At 31.9% G+C, this 17745-nt stretch overlaps 1 protein-coding gene across 3 annotated transcripts in view; it reads left to right on the forward strand.

Annotated features, from left to right (window-relative positions):
* Window positions 1–17745, forward strand: part of LOC132742376 (forkhead box protein P1-like) — a 77591-nt gene that overhangs the window by 33314 nt on the left and 26532 nt on the right. For all 3 annotated transcript variants that reach the window (XM_060730760.1, XM_060730759.1, XM_060730758.1), the window contains exons 2-4: window positions 526–678; window positions 2838–3083; window positions 10568–10808. In XM_060730760.1, coding sequence (XP_060586743.1) covers window positions 535–678; window positions 2838–3083; window positions 10568–10808 — 631 coding nt within the window. In that variant the 5' untranslated portion in view covers window positions 526–534. The remainder of the gene's footprint in view (window positions 1–525; window positions 679–2837; window positions 3084–10567; window positions 10809–17745) is intronic.

Raw genomic sequence — 17745 nt, forward strand, 5'->3', positions numbered from 1 at the left:
AATCGATATAATTGTTGTTGTTCTTGGATGCCAACATTTTACTAACAACAAGATTTGATGATTTCTACTTGAACACTGCCTGCCTTAAGACAATCACGATGAAGAATTTATACTATGTAATAAGACAGTGGACAACAAAATCTGCCTGCCTTAAGACAGTCACGATGAAAAATTTATACTATGTAATAAGATAGTGGACAACAAAATCTGCCTGCCTTAAGACAATCACAATGAAAAATTTATACTAGGTAATAAGACATTGGACAACAAAATCTGCCTGCCTTAAGACAATCAGAATTAAGAATTTACTACAATGTGATAAGAAAGAGGACAAGAAAAACTTCAAAAAGCTCGGCTTATGGGGCATACCATATTTTTTGTTGAGAAATATGCTACAATGTAGCCACAACACCTTTACAGAGTCTGTGCATCTTTAGAAACCCAACCACAGAAAAATTATTGCACAAGGGTCGTAGTGTCTGTACATATGCCTTGATATATACATTGTTATTGTTTTACTTGCAGTATGATGTCATGATGGCAGCTGAGGAGGAAGGTGCTATGAATTTAAGTGCTGAGGGGAAACAGCCCAAGGATGAGGGAACCAGCGAGGCAGGAACCAGTCATGTGAATTCACCAGTCGGAATGACCAATGGCGATACAGAACATCTTTCTCAGGTAACTAGAAACATTTTTAGCTCGACTATTCGATAAGAATAAGTAGAGCTATTGCAGTCACCCGAGCGTCGGCGTAACCACTTATGTTAAAGTTTTTGTAATAGTTCAAATATTTTCAAAGTCCATTGACATATGGCTTTGAAACTTTGCACACTTGTTCACCATCATGACCCCAACCTGTAGACAGGAGGAGGTAACTCTATCAAGCATTTTGACAGAATTATGCCCCTTTTTCGACTTAGAATTTACGTTAAAGTTTTTGTAATAGTTCAAATATTTTCAAAGTCCATAGACATATGGCTTTGAAACTTTGCACACTTGTTCACCATCATGACCCCAACCTGTAGACAGGAGGAGGTAACTCTATCAAGCATTTTGACAGAATTATGCCCCTTTTTCGACTTAGAATTTACGTTAAAGTTTTTGTAATAGTTCAAATATTTTCAAAGTCCATTGACATATGGCTTTGAAACTTTGCACACTTGTTCACCATCATGACCCCAACCTGAAAACAGGAGGAGGTTACTGTATCAAGCATTTTTTTTTTTCTATCAAGCACTAAGAATAGTCGAGCGTTGCTGTCCTACCGACAGCTCTTGTTATGCTGTAATATGATCACTAACTCCTCTGTGGGTTTGAACTTTTAATTCCACCAGACAGCTTACAGGTCATCATTGGTTCTACTATGGTGCCCTTCGTGCCTGAAATGTCATGTTGAGGTACTTTCCCAGGTATTAAGATATAAATATTCGGCAACCAATAGAAGAATATTTGTGGCCAGACTATATGGATGTAGAATGAAGAGTTGTAAATTACTAGACATAAGAAACCTCATAATTTGAAAAGTTTTGATATTACTTTTTTCATTGCAACAAAATTATCTTAAATCCTATATATAGAAGTGATATTACATTAGAAATGGTTAAGTATGAAGATTAAACGCCCACAAATAATATCTTTATTAAGTTTTTGAAGTTACTATTCTTAATTAGTATCTGCCAATAATTAAACTGTATTGCTTAATGTTGACTGGCTGAGTTTGCATGGTTTGGTACAGTACAATAGCTGTTATTTGGTGAATGAGTTACAATATGAGTTGCTATATAACAAAAGTTAACCCATTACTTCATATACACGCCTTTTAACGCCTTTTTCACCCCCCCCCCTTTTTTGTTGTCTCAAATGATGAAAAAATGCCTTTATTTAGGCCCCAAACACTTGGTTTTGTTTGAGAAATGTTGTTAAAAAAAAGTGACCTCTTTTTCGGCGCGGCCCCCCAACCAAAAGATACATCAGGGGGTTGCCAGAAGGGGGATGTGCCCCCTTCTGTTTGGGGGGTTTGAAGGGGGGCGGAGTCCCCCTCATCGCCAAGAAAATTTTGGGCTTGTGAGAGGCTGTAAATGACCCCAGATTGATCATAAGGTAACGTGTAAGCAACGCTGAAAAGCATTTGACTCTATCTCAATCCATTGAGAAGTTGCAGCACTTTGAAATCAATTTTGATGGAAAAAATCAACGCAAAATAGTGATTTTTGGCAATTTTGAGATGTCCCCTCGTTGCCATGGTAACAGAAAATTTAAGCCTGAGCATGTTGTTGCAAGGGCAATGGTCCAGTCAACATTTGTGCCAAGTTTGATTAGTGTTGAAGCAGTTTTTATAGTATTATAGCAATTTGAACTTGTAACGGGAGACTTTTCAATGAAAACAGCCATTTTTCACAAAATGCTCATGAAGCAATGGGTTAACAAGTCTGTAAGGCAGCACACTTGACTATTCTCAGTGCTTGACAGTAAGGAAAGGGGCATAACTCTGTTAAAATGTAACTCAACAGTTAGGGGCCCTGTGACCATCGTGTATGATAATCACAGTGAACAAGTGTGTGAAGGTTCAACACATTTCCTTCAGTAGTTATGGAGATACCAGCTTACACACAAAAACTTAACCAATGCTTGATGGCAACGCCCATGCCAATATAGGGTGAGTATAACACCTCACACTTTTCTTCTTTAAGTCGAGCCAAAAACACAGCATATTGTCTCTAGCATTATATTGAAACATTATTAAAAAATAAAATAACGGGAATAGTGCAGGTACGCCACATGATATTTGATATGAATTTAAAGTCAGAAGAATATATGGCAATATTTTATTATTACAGGGAATGGCATCACCTCAGGAAGAAACTCGGTCAACAGGGACACGACAAAAGTCAAGGTCATCTGATGGGAGATCTCCTGACCTTGACCTTGGTGTAGGTTCAAGTCAGCACCAGACATTACTGATGTTAGCAGCACAACATGGACTTGCCCCTCAGCAGTTACAACAGATATTGATGGCACAACAGGGAGCTGCGGCCCCACCTCATCTTCAGCAGCTTTTACAGGCACAGCAGTCCGCTGTTATGGTACGTTAAACTTACCATTCTTAATATCGGAAAATTGACTCCTCCATCGTTCAATCTGGACAAAATCATTCATCATTTTTAGGGAAATTTTCAAAAAAATGTACATGTCTGAATAGCAAAAATATGTAGACCATTATTTTCTTTAAGTTACTGCAAAACCTCTTTACATTCTTATCTTAATATTATAAAAAATAAATTTCATCACAATATTTCTGATTTGGCCCTTCCCCAGCTGATGGCAACAGATTCTTTCCATGCCACCAGTGCAGACCACAGTGATTGTGGTCTGCACTGTTTGCTATTCAGTCAATACTTATTATGAAATTTTCTCTATTGATGAATGATGTTGCCTAGATTGAAAGATGCACAAGTTTATTTAGGATATTTAATGCGAGAAGGGCAATGATCTGTAAATTGTTTGAAATATAAGAAAAAAATAACAACAATAAACAGGCCATTAAATGAAGGTGAAGGTAAAAAACATAATGAGAGTAAGCCTTTGTTATGTATTCAAGAGGGATATTGTGTTATGTTTTTTGTGTAGGATAATTATATTCAGAGATTTTAGGATGTTGTGAAAAAAGATAAAGTAAACAAACAAGGGTTTGGTGCACTCAGCCATAACTGATGCTTCCTTCGTTTTCATAAAAAGTCTACTCCATTTCCTGTCAAGTAACTCAATATAAATATATCATTTTTTACAGTGATTTTGTTACACCTTTTTTGGTGAAAGCATATTTAAATTTAAGCTTGATTACGAGTAAAGTTATTGCAACTTAACCAGTACTGGTGTCTTTGGTAACTGGTAATGACAACTTGGTAAATTTTAGCATGGTTATTTTTGGTAAAATAGAAAAATGTGGGATAAGTTAGCAAACCTATTAAGACATTCACTTTCATATGATAATTATGTGCATAACATCATATAATAATAAAAATAATCTTAATTGAAGTCTCATCCATACATAACAACATATAAAATAGTTCAATTACATAATTTTAAATTAGTATAAAACCATTATTTGAACTGATACTGGGGAAATGCATAGGCAGGACTGGTCATTTTCGCCAAAAGTGCAGAAGCTACTTCCAAGAGCTAAAAAAAGTTTTTAAGAAAACATAGGGTTAAATGCAAGTCATTGGAAAAAACAGACATAATTTGATCAGAGCTTATTACAATGGGCATGAGTAAAGATACTCAATTGATTCATAGTGGCAAGAACTTCTCTCTGGTACATCATACATGTACTGGATATCATGAAGTTGAAATGAAATGGTTTGAGCCTATTACAAATTGGTCCTGTCATATTTCTGTGTTTGCAATTTGAAGATTCTGATTGGTTACTGAAAATCTATACTATGTAAGAGTTTTAAAATTAACCAATGGGAGAAATGAATCCAGGATTCTGATTGGTTATTGGTTTATATAGTATTAAGAGTTTTGAAATTAACCAATCCAAGAAATGAATCTAGGATTCTGATTGGTTATTGATTAATATACTGTTACTTAAGAATTTTGATCTTTAAAGCAATGGAAACTAGAAACGAATTCAGGATTCAGATTGTTTACTTATTGAAATACTTCTTTTGAGTTTTGATGCTAACCAGTAAAAGAGTTTCATTGTGGGAGTGATCTGAAATCTTAGCTTTATATTCTAGCTTTCAGAGCATTGAAATTGTTTTATATACCTATTCAACTTTTGACAAAATATTCAACCACAATCACTCATTAATAATTTCATATCTTAAGTGGTGTAGGTGGAAAGTTATTTATTAAAGTAAAAAACTAAAAAGGTAAGAAAGGCTTTAAAGGGAAAGTAAAAATAAAGATCAGTCGGTTTTGTCAGGTGTGACATGAGGTAAATCTGAAGATATCGTGGAAGTAATAAAGAAATTATCTAACGATGACATATATATTCGTCCTACAGCCAACGGCGATAATTTGTCACCTTTTTTAACTAAAATGATACGGGCAATCACTTGTTCATCATTTGTCACTTACACGGATATCTCTCTAAACACAGTCCTCAAAATATTTTGTCTTCGCTAATTGCTTAAAGAGATGACTAATTTAATGTATATTATTATTCTTTTTAATAATTCATCTCACGGGAAAAATATTTCTGTTTTGAATTTGAATCACTTTACAGTGGTTTCTGTAATGTTTACATCCTATGTAGGAGATAACAATGAAATGTATTTATAGATTAAATGAAAGAGGTCTTTTATTTGCCTTATATAGGTTTAATAGCTTAAAATAAAAAATAAAAAAGATCATAAACCAGTTTGCCTCATAGATTTTAGGTCATAGAAATTCTAAAAGAACTCACCCATTTTCCTCATAGATTTTAGTTCTTAGAAAATAAATACCGGGTAAGAACAAAAAAAATTAGTCAGCCATTTTGTCTCATAGATTTTAGAGCTTATAAATTAAATAAGAACAAAAAGATTACCTACTTTTGCCTTATAGATTTTAGATCTTAGAAATAAGATAAGAACCAAGATGTAACCCATTTACCTCAAAGATTATTATATAAAAACCAAGAGGTCAGCCATGTGCCTCATAGATTTTAGATTTTAGAAATAAAGATAAGAACCAAGATATAACCCATTTACCTCAAAGATTATTATATTAAAACCAAGAGGTCAGCCATTTGCCTCATAGGTTTGATATTTACTTAAATAAGGACATAAAGCTTGCTAATTTACCTCATAGAATTAAAAAAACACCTTCAAATATTTGAGATGAAAATTTTTTCCTTGTTACATAAAAAAATTATGTGTTGCTCTTAAATAAAGTCAAGTGGTAAACAAGTTCATGTTCTACATCAATTCTAAAGCTACCATGTAAAATGAGGAAACTCTACAATTTCTATTGAAATAATTGACAATTACTTTCTTTGAAATTTTCTCAGTAATTGAAGTAATTTTATTTGCCTATATTTTCCCTTTTCTTTCTTGTTTGACTATATGTATCATATTTTCTGTTAATATAATTGTGCCATGAATGCTGGGTTGACCAGAACATGTGTGAATTATGCCATTGAACTTTACTGAACTTGTGAACAGGTAGCTTTTACCTTTATATTAAACATATTAGTGGCATTCCAAGAAATAGTTTGGTAATCAATATAAATATTAGTATTGTAATATAATAAATAAATCTATGAATGAATACAGAGCATGAGATCTGGACTTTAAAGCAGCATGCCAGCCAGGTTCATTCTAATTTTTGAGAGAAAAAAAATGAAAATGTGTTAAAAAGTAAAATGTTTTGAAGTGAACTTCACATTGCAAAGTGTACTTACAATCCATGTAAATTACTAGAAGAGAGGTTAAAATAAGGAAAAATAATCCTTACTGCTATTCTCACACTTAGTAGAAATATGTGGTGATAAATACTGTAGTCAGTCAAGAATTTCATCTTGAATTTGGTTACTTTTCTTAAAATCTTTAGAAATTTTTATCAAGTTTGATTTTCTTTATATATGTTGGCTCATCTAAATGCGTGCAGCTTTAAATGAATATGCACTACTATTCCTATTTAATAGTTTGCAAAACTTATGAAAAGAAAGTTTAAGTTCAGTAGCAGGACTAAGAATATTATTTACCTGAGTTCAGGAATGGACTTGTTCCCAGATAGAAAACAACTTGACCATAACTTCTGTACTCATATTGTTGGTGGAGAAAACATTACAATAGGTAGTCTGGGCTTGTTTTATGCTTGTAAGCAAATTTACTACAATATCTTCACATAATATTGTTGGTAGTGTTAAAATTACAGTATTTTAGAGAGCAACTTAATTACTACAACTTCTCCCCTTATCTTCTTTACCACAACTTCTCCCCATATCTTATTGGTAAAGTTAAAATTACATTAAAGTAACCTGCTAGACAGTTAAACTTATCTCCACTTAGAATAATGGTGGAGACGAATTATCATATTAAGCAGGTTGGGTTTGTTCCCGCTACCAGCTGATCTTGGTCTGCACTGGTTGTATAGGTATATTCAGTTGCCAGGAGCAGGCTAAGGTTCATAAAAGTTGAATAATATTGATAGAAATCTATGTACACCAAGGTGATGTGTTTTTATTATTTATCACACACCCGTGCAGATTTTGCGACTCCGTAAAAATGGTATTGCACGGCCGTGCATATATTTTGACGTGACGTCATTAGCGTTATACAAACATAGTGTCGTTAGCGTTATAAAGACGCGCTAAATGATAGCGTTATATTATAGGCGCGTCAATGAAAAATGACTCTTACTTCACTTTAAACGGTCTTTATTTTGGGCATGTGATAAATAGAATATTAAATTCGTGTAAGTTCATTACTGAATTTATTGCACTCGTTGAATAAAATAATATTATGCTCGCCAGAGGCTCGCATAATATAATTTCATTCAACTCGTGCAATAAATTCAGTATTGAACTTACACTCATTCAATATCCTCTATTTCTTGGATTTTGTTTATCATGTTTTTATCTGTTATAGCTAGGTATAAAGAGATTGAATTGTGTAAAAAAAAGAAGCTAAGTAATATTAAATCATATGAGCTTAGAGCTATTATTGCCGAGTGTTAAACTTTGCCAAACTGCACAAAACATAGGCAGACTGGCCTGGCTCTTTTAGTAGTAAAGGCTATTTTCTTAAACATTTTGGTTCCAGCATTTTAAGGTATATTTATTTATTCAAAAATATTAATAAGACCACTCCTTTTAAAAGACAATCTCAGAATAAAAATCATATTTATTGAACTTTTTAGTAAGTATCTAAAGTTTATTTTGCTGTTTTGTCATACTTGCAAGAAACATTTACCCGAGTTTAGAGTCCATTCCCCAACAAGCGAAAATAGTTCTGATGATCATAATGAAGGTGGTCTTTTCAAACAGGTTTAACTGTAGAACTGGGAGAATGACTACTGTCATGACTTGTTCTAGATTACTATGTGGATTATGAATAATCCATGTTAAAGTGCTTTTTATTTTATTTTCAAGTAAAAAGTATATAAACTGAAATAAAAGGAGAAGAAAAAAAAGACTTTGGGCTCGTCAGATATTTTAACCTTTCATTGTCAACAGAAATACATTTCGTTAAGTTAAGACCTTGTGTAAAAAAATGATTAATTTGTTTGTTCTTTATTTATGTGCAATAGAGTGACAGTTAATGATAAGTTTATTTATTATTTATGTATATGTTCCAATAGTTACTTACTTGTTTACTGGAGTTCAATGAAAAGAAAAGACCCCCATAAAGTTTTATATTTTCTAAAGATGGTAACATTTTTAGATCGGTCTTTCAATCAAGGGCGTAAAATCATTATGATCGACAGCTGTAATTGCTGATATATCATTTCGGTTCTATAAGAGATCGCGATATCTAAATCACAATTTTATTTTCCCCCTTTTAAACTTCTATTTACCAATAAATACAAAAAAAAGCATTTATCTGTTGTAAAGTATGATATTAAAGTAAATTCCGAACCTATTATTATTTTGTAATTATTGTAAATTATTGATATTGTAGATATTAAAATGCAATTAGCAAATTATGAAATATCGACAAGTTAGAAAACGTGACTTTAAGTTAAAAAGAAATTTTATGGTAAGATATATAGATAGATATATCGATTCACACATTAGTTGCTCACTGGGGGATGGTGAACTGTACTAAAATTGCCTTGTTCTACATCTTACTATAGTTACACAATCTTCAAATAGCATCAACATCCCCCCCACACACACACAAAAACAACAACAAAACAAAAAACAGCAACAAAAACTACTTGGCTGATTTTGACCAAACTTCACAGAAATAATCCTCCGGTATTTTTTAGTGGTTCAATCTAATGCATGAATAGTTCACACATCCATACAGTCCAGCATGGAATTAAACTGTTAATTAATGAACAGCTTAATCTTTGGCAATGTTGGTGTCAAAATCTCTCAAAGTATAAAATGGACTGTCCTGATTTCAAGTCAGTCCATTATGTAGATTACAAGAATAAAGCAGATTAAAGTGTTTGACTTTTAAAAAACTTAAAAAACTATCAGTATGCAAAAGTCACACAAATAAACAGTTGAGATTAAAATTAATATCGCATATTTTCACATCAGTTTTTATCATGAACGAGGAAAAAATGTGCTAAAAATAAAACTGATTTGGTAAAATCATATCTTACAAACAGATCTCTGAAAAATCTTAAAATCACAAACTGTAAACGGAAATTCATATGTTGTGTAAACAAAGCTGAAAGCAATAGACTTTGTTTATCTGTTATGTTTATAACAAATATTTTATCTCAAAGTAAACTGTGCAATGAGATTGAGCGAAAATTGCCAAGTGGTGGAAAGAAAGATAGAGGAAAAAAATCTTTGCTAAAAAATATAAGAGGTTGATATACTACAGTAGGAAGTTGGCATGTGTTGTTGATTCTAGGTCATTGTGACATGAATTTGGTAAGCTTTTTATAAGCTTTTAAATTATGTTTGTTAGTTGACTATTGTATAAAAGCATTGATTGTCGTTTTGACTGATAAAAGTGTTAGGGTTTAAAGGTATGAAAAAATATAATTGATTGTGAAATAGGCGTGAAACGACTGTAATGGTCCGAAAGGACGTATAGGTCATTGGCTTGTTTTTGTTGTTTTCATGTTTTTTCCGTGTTTGTTTTTATGTAACATTTTTGATGGATAAATGTTGATTATGATAAGTGAGAGATTAGAAGATAAAGGAGAGCTATTTTAAGACGCGTAATGTGATGTAAGGTGGCAAAGTCACTTAATTTATAGTGACGAGAATAGTTTTAAAAGATATAAGGATGTTTAATTGGAAGCAAAATACAATTATTTAAAACATTTCCGACCGAAAGATATACAATGAGGAAAAGAGAGATGTTGTTGTTGCTGTTTTTCATTTAAATAAACACAGGTGATGGCGATAAGAGGTGATGATAATGATGATGATGATTATGATTATAGAAAAAAGTAACAGATAATGATGATGATGATGATTGTTTATAGAAAAAAGGATTGTAACTATCATTATAATAATGATAGTGATGAAATTAATGTTGTTGATGATAATGATGATGATACTGATAATAATGATGAGAAATTGATAGTTATAGTAATGGTGTTGATAATGATGATGGCGATGATAATGATGATGATTGTTTATAGAAAAAAGTATTGTTACAATCATTATAATGCTTAATGATGACAGTGATGAAGTTGATGTTGTTTATGATAATGATGATGAGAAATTGTCTGCAATAGTAATGGTATTGATAATAATGAGGATGATGATGATGATGATGATAATGATGATGATGATTGTTTATAGACAAAAAGAATTGTAACAGTCACTATAATGTTTAAGGATGATAGTGATGAAGTTAATAATGATGATGATGAAAGTAATAGTAATGGTGTTGATAATAATTATAACGATATTTTAAAATGTGTCTACTATTTATTACAGCAACAACAGCAGAAGGCTCAGGAGCAGGCGTTAGTGCAGCTGAACGAGCAGTTACAGTTGAATCTACTGCAGCAGTCGCAACTTGTGCAAGACAAGAAGACGAATGGCAAGCAGACGCAGCAACAACTGCAGCAGTTGGCATTACAGCAGCAGCAGATCGTCCAGCAGATACAGCAAATACAGCTACAACAACGGCAGCTCTTGTTGGCATGTCTCATGCAACCATATACACAACAACAAGGTAAAACATGCAATATTTTAGCATTTTTGGTTGCAGAAAATGGTAGCAATATACTGCACAATAAGGTAAAACATGCAGTATTTTAGCAATTTTTGGTTGCCGGAAATAGTCGCCATATTTACAGCATAACAGGGCATATGCATGCAGTATTTTAGCAATTCGGTCAGAAAAAAAATGGTTGCCATACACTGCAGAAGAAGGTAAATAAATGCGGTATTTTTGCAAAATGGTCGCCATATAGGCTGTACAACACGGCAAATTAATGCAGTATTTTAGCATTTTTTGTTGCAGAGAATGGTTGCCATAGGGACTGCACAACAATTTTAATACATGTAGTATTTTTAGCATTTGTGTCACAGAAAATGATGGCTCTAGAAGATAAATACATACATTATTTTAGCATTTTGACACATCTTTCCACATAGCGCACTAGATTGTAAATAGCACACTATTAGATGGAAAAAAATGAATTCTTTTAGCATTTTGGACACTGAAAAGGGTTGCAATATTGAAATCATTCAACTAAATTAAAGTTTTGTGTGTTGAGTTCAAAGGGTCAAAGGTGATACTGTCATAATAATGTGAAGAAATAACCAAATAGCTGCTATGGTACTTGCTTTGTTTGGCTGTGTTGTTTGGTTGAAAAAAGTGTCAGGCATGTGGAGAGATCTACAGTACCTTGTGGAGAAAAGGCTTTTGTGTATGTGAGATATTTTGTAATAAACTAGTAGTTGTGCCAATAAGAAAAACAAAAAAATAACAAACACATTAAATTGACAGAGGAGAAAAAAATGAACATTTGATTTTCATTTTTTATGACCTTTAGCTTTTCACTTAAAGTGTTTCTCTTTTCCCACGTAAACAACAACAAACAAAGGTGACATATAAAATCGGAATATAAAAAGAAAATTAAGTGATGTTAAAAAATCAGAAAAAAATACTTGGTATTATTTTATGGGCAAAGATTTTGACTTAAAAAGTGTCTAGACACACTTGCCTGGGCATAGTTAGTAGAACAGTGTGATGTTATCTGTTTTATAGTAATTGACATATGATACATTTATGGGCAGGCAATGAAAACTCAGGGGTTGACATGCTTTCTGCACAAACAAACAAAACAATTCATTTCTCTGTCGATATTTTTGCGCTGTTTTATGATTTCATACTTGAATGCATCATAGAGTATTTCTCTTTCATTTTTTTGGGAAGATTGCTTTTTCTGACATTTGTAGTGAGATAAAGTGTGTTTATTTACCAATATTTTTCATACCCTAGTTAACATTATATATTTGTGTAATTTTAATGTGAACCTTTCACCGAAATTATGTATTTTAAGGGGAATTTAGTCAAATTTAATAAGTTTAAGATGCATATATAATATGATATAGGCTTGGCAAGTTATACAGAAAAAGATATTTTTGTTTAAATTAAACTTCAAAGTCTTATCTGCATTTTGTTTATTAAAAATGTTGGTTATTAAGCCATTTCCTACTTTAGAATTCAAAATGTATCTGAAAAATAGCATTTAGATGATAGATGCAGAGTCTGACAACAATAGGGTTAAATAATAGATACAGCTTTCATATTGTTTCTGACAACATCATTAAATGAAAGATGCAGAGTTTATACTTTTTCTGACAAATGGAGTTTAAAAATAAGTGCAAGGTTCAAATTGTTTCTGAAAACAACATTCAATACTGATGCAGAGTTCATTCTGTTTCTGGCAAACAGCTTGATATTGTTAAATATATGAAGAGTTCCTATGTTTCTGACAATATCATGAAATAATAGATGCAAAGTTCAGTTTAATGACATTGAAATAATAGATGCAGGGTTCATACTGTTACTGACAATGACAAGGGCAATGATAGTTGCAACTGTAAAAATGACAATGTATAGGCATGTGTGTACTTTGATTTTACCAGGAAGGAGTCTATAGTCTTGTTCATTTTCTATTTACCATCACTGTAACAATCAGATAAGATGGCAACTTTTAAGTTTTATTGGTTGAAGAGGATCCTAGCTGCTTTGCACTGTCCCTTGGCACCAGCTAGTACCTTTGATTAGAACCATTGACCTTCTGAAAGCCTGAGTTTCTTGTTCAATAGCATTGGTGAAATTGTATTTTAATTTTTATCTACTTTAGTACAGTTCATTTCTTGTTTTAAAAGGAATTGTAAAGTTACACGAGGAATTATAGCATTAATTGACCATCTTGAAATATTTAACTCTATTTTTCATCTTATCTGACAGCAGTTTGTTTAAAAAACTGTTAATTTCAAATTGCAAAGTATTAAAGACTAATATAGATTGTTTCTTAGATGCTTAGTGTTTGTTTTTATAGTGGTAGGTTTCTGCAGCAATTATGTTTCATACATTTACCAATATTTATAGACTGTTATAACACAGGGTTTGTTGTTTACTTGTTTAAAGATTTTCATACTGGTACTATTGATCAGTGAACAAATGTTTATTATTAGCCGAGATCTGTTTATTTCTATCGATGCCAATCCATAACGCAAGCACTGTCTCTACCATGTAATGTTTACCCCAGTTTTTTAAGAGAACGAAGCCTTGTTTACACAGTTGTTGGTTACCAAGGAATTTGTTTACATTGTTTATTTACAAGAGCTCAGTTTTCCCCTGCAGGGAGAATTCGTAATTGAAGTTTTATTTATACAACATCATAAAGTATAAACAATGCATTACAAGTACTGGGGGTTAGAGTGCTGTGTATTTCCACTCAAAAGTTTACAGTTTTAGTATAGAGAATACAGTGCAATCTCGATACAATGAACTCTTAATTTTTTTCAAAATTTTTAATGTTAGTAGTTTTTTTTGCTCAAAAATTTTATGTTTTGCAGACAAAAAATAAATAGTTTTGTAGACAGTATAGTGCATCATGTTAAAATGAGCACTTAATATTTCCACTCAATTGTAGACAAAACAGTGCAACCCTGATAATGTGAACTTTTAATATTTTGGATCAAAAGTTAATAGTAAGGTAGGCTGTACAAGGAAACCATGATAAAGTAAACATATAATGTAATGATGATACTTACAGATAAAATTTCCCTTTTAAGAAAAAGAGGAATTGTTTTTTACTTGATATGTAGAATTTACATTTTTAGAAAAGATGTCTGTAGAAATTTTGAATTACCTATTTTCTCACAATTCTTTTGTTTCTCTTAAAGGATTTTTTTTATCGTAAACTTATTTTATTAGGTCACATATAACAGGCAACAAATCTAGGTCATTATCTTGAGTATGTTTGTATTTTGGTTTATTTTGATAAATAAACACTTTAAAGGAATGTCAAATATAGAGACTTTTAAAGTTTATTTAAAAGATTTATCATGTTGCAGTCTCAGTGAATAATCCATTGTTAACCTTTGCTCTGCTGGGACTGAAAGTGATTTGACTTTCTCACCAGTATAGTCAGACTGCACAGAAGCTCACATTTTGTATTTTGATATTGACACCCCTCATATTTGAATGGACTATTACAAAATCAATGCTGTGCAAGTCCATTACATATTTGGGCTAATAGTAATTGACTAATATTATTAATCTTAAATTTTTGTTTTTTTTGGTATGGATTCACAGTGGATAACTGCTATTCAGTGGAGTTTCAGATTGAATGAGTCAATGTTTTAAGTCAATGTCTAAGTCATTAAATAAATTGGTTGAACAAGCAGACCATTGAGGTTATATATCAGGGAGCATCCAACCAATCAACTGACACTCTTGTTTGTTTAAATGGTAAAGCATTTGTCCTTTTTAAAAAATCAGAGAATAGTTTCTTAAATCCTTATTGTCCTTTAGTGTTGTTTTTATGTTGAAGTAACTGACCATTCAGAATTATGGCACAGATAGCAAGCTATCTATCTAATTCCACAAGAAAAAACAACATGTTTTTGGCAGTAGATTTGTATTTTATAATATACTGTATAGAAAGCTATAATCTTTGTAACATTCAGCCTATTGATTTGCTGTATTTAGAAATGAATTTGTTACATGACATCACATCCAGTAAGATGTTTCTTTCTAAAAAGGTCAAGGTCATGAAACTGTTCGGTTTTCTTTTTTTCTTTTTTTTTAATCTAATTTTTCTTTCTGTATTTTTTTTTTTATTTAATGGGTACCTTTCATATTTGCAATTTATGTTTTTCTTTGTGTGTATTTAAAAATGAATTTGTTCCATGGCATAACATCATATATTCATTTAGATATTGCTTTAAGGTCAAGGTCAAGCGACTTTAAAAAAAAATCTATTAAGTCTCCATCAGACTGGCATTTATATTTCCTTTGTTTATATATTTAGATTTTAGAAATTAATTTGTTACATGGAATCGCATCATTATACGCAGGGAGATTAATTATTTTCTTTAAGGTTAAGGTCATGGAACGTTTTTTTTAAATTCATTCAGATAGCAGGCAGATGCGCTTTTATATTAAATTCTTTGTAAAGTCGATCATTATAGTACAATTAAGTCAGCAATATATCATATAATCAGACAAACTAGGCTGATGAAACTGCCTGATATAAACCATATAAATATAATTATGTATCAATGCATTTGGACTGCCATTCTTCAGTACTTAAAAGTGTTATTGATCATATAGTCATAACATGTTGCTTTTTTGTGCAAATCTTTGGGTTTTTTGACATTGATTTCTGGATGAGGAAACAATTTGTGAAATATGATAAATTGACATGTTTACTGGAATATGTGACATAAAAACACATTCCCAATTCATAATTATAGTGTACTGTTGCAATGTTGAGCTAAAAAATTATATAGGGTATTTAGTGACCTTTTAAAAACCTGATCTAGCTGAAATTGAGAAATGAACTAGTCCAACTTGGAATTTGGAATGGACCATTATTAATTTAAGGGAAGAAAATACTAAAATTCAACTGTAGATAATGAGGCTAATCAAAATGCAGGAACAGACTGGATATTTGTGTTGAAGGTTGGTTGAAACATTTGCAACTTGTATAGAACCATACTGAACTGAGGCATTAATTATACTGTTGATTGGCTTAATATTAATTTTTCATCCTGATACCCCAAAAATTGATAATGAACAGTTCTAAAAAAGTTAGCTGGACCAGTCTAATAAGGAAATCCAGCAGGTTAAGGTCCTGCTAGTTTAACTCACTTAAAAAATATTGTGTTATTTTCTCCAACCTTCATTTGAGACAGTTTATGATTTATTCAGAGAAATGAATCTTCAAGGGTTTGTTGTTATTAGTCCGTCTGTCCGTCCGTCTGTCAGTCCGTCAGTCCGTCCGTCCACAAAACTGGATCCCGCGATAACTTGAAAAGTACTGAAAATATTTTTATGAAACTTGGTATATGGATAGATGGCAGTATGGAAATTATGCACGTCTTTTTCTTTTCTTCCTATGTTGAAAATTCTGGTTGCTATGGCAACAAATAGGCTGAAAATATGGCAAATTTTACACATAAACTGGATCCAGTGATAACGCAAAAAGTACTGGAAATATTTTTATGAAACTTGACATATGGGTAGATGGCAGTCTTGAGATTATGCACGTCTTTTTCTTTTCTTCCTATATTGAAAATTCTGGTTGCTATGGCAACAAATAGGCTGAAAATATGGCAAAATTTACAAATAAACTGGATCAAGTGATAACGCAAAAAGTACTGGAAATATTTTTATGCAACTTGACATATGGGTAGATGGCAGTCTTGAGATTATGCACGTCTTTTTCTTTTCTTCCTATATTGAAAATTCTGGTTGCTATGGCAACAAATAGGCTGAAAATATGGCAAATTTTACACATAAACTGGATCCAGTGATAAAGCAAAAAGAACTGGAAATATTTTTATGAAACTTGACATATGGGTAGATGGCAGTTTTGAGATTATGCACGTCTTTTTCTTTTCTTTCTATGTTGAAAATTCTGGTTGCTATGGCAACACATAGACTGAAAATATGGCAAATTTTACACATAAACTGAATCCAGTGATAACTCAAAAAGTACTGGAAATATTTTTAGTAAACTTGACATATGGGTAGATGGCGGTCTTGAGATTATGCATGTGTTATCTGTTCTTCCTATTTTGAAAAAATATCAGTTGCCTTGGCAACAAATAGGCTTAAATCATGGCAAATATAACAATATTTGTGATTAGTCAAAAAGAGCTGAAATTTTTTTATGAAATTGCATCTTTAATTCAAGAGTTATCTCCTGTTTAAGAATTTTGCTTTTAAAATGTTATATTTTGGTAACAGGGATGTTTCAAATATTAACTTTAGAGTGTCCTTCAGTCCGTCTGTCTGTCTGTTCATAAAAACTGTTTCCTGTGATCACTTTTAAAGAACTTTTCCAACAAATTACTTAAAATAGAGAAAACTTGAAACATTAGTGAATGGCCCTTCAGAATGTTGATGGGGTTCTAACCGGTAGGGGACTTATGGATTGCTTGCAATACTATGATAATTGCTTGTTTTATTCACAGGTTTAGGAAGCATGCCCTTCCCTTAATTTTGGGGGAAAATAATATGGTATTTTTGTAAAAGGGGAAGAAAATCTTGATGTCAATTTAATTGTAGGGAAACCTGCATGGTTTTAAAGAATTTTTCTGTGGGGAAGCAGCCCCTAAAATGGCCCCTCAGAGTGAGTGCTATAGAAGGAAAAGAAGCTCTTGTTTTCCTACTATAGATTATAGGTTCAAAACCTTGTTTCCTGTTATAGCTGGCTTTTGAATGGAAGGTTTTTAATTATACCTCACAGCTTGATCTAAAATAAAGTTATGAAATTTTTATAATCTTTTATGTCTGTTGAAGAAATTTTCATATACATTGTACATACAAAATAAGATTATTTTAAAATTTGCTCTGACCTAAATAAATTGTGACATTTGTAAGTGAATATAAACATTGTATTGTTTAGACAAGAACG

The sequence above is a fragment of the Ruditapes philippinarum genome, unplaced genomic scaffold (assembly GCF_026571515.1).
Source record: "Ruditapes philippinarum isolate M1 unplaced genomic scaffold, ASM2657151v2 ctg1363_1_1_1_1, whole genome shotgun sequence".
Classification (NCBI taxonomy): Eukaryota; Metazoa; Mollusca; class Bivalvia; order Venerida; family Veneridae; genus Ruditapes; species Ruditapes philippinarum.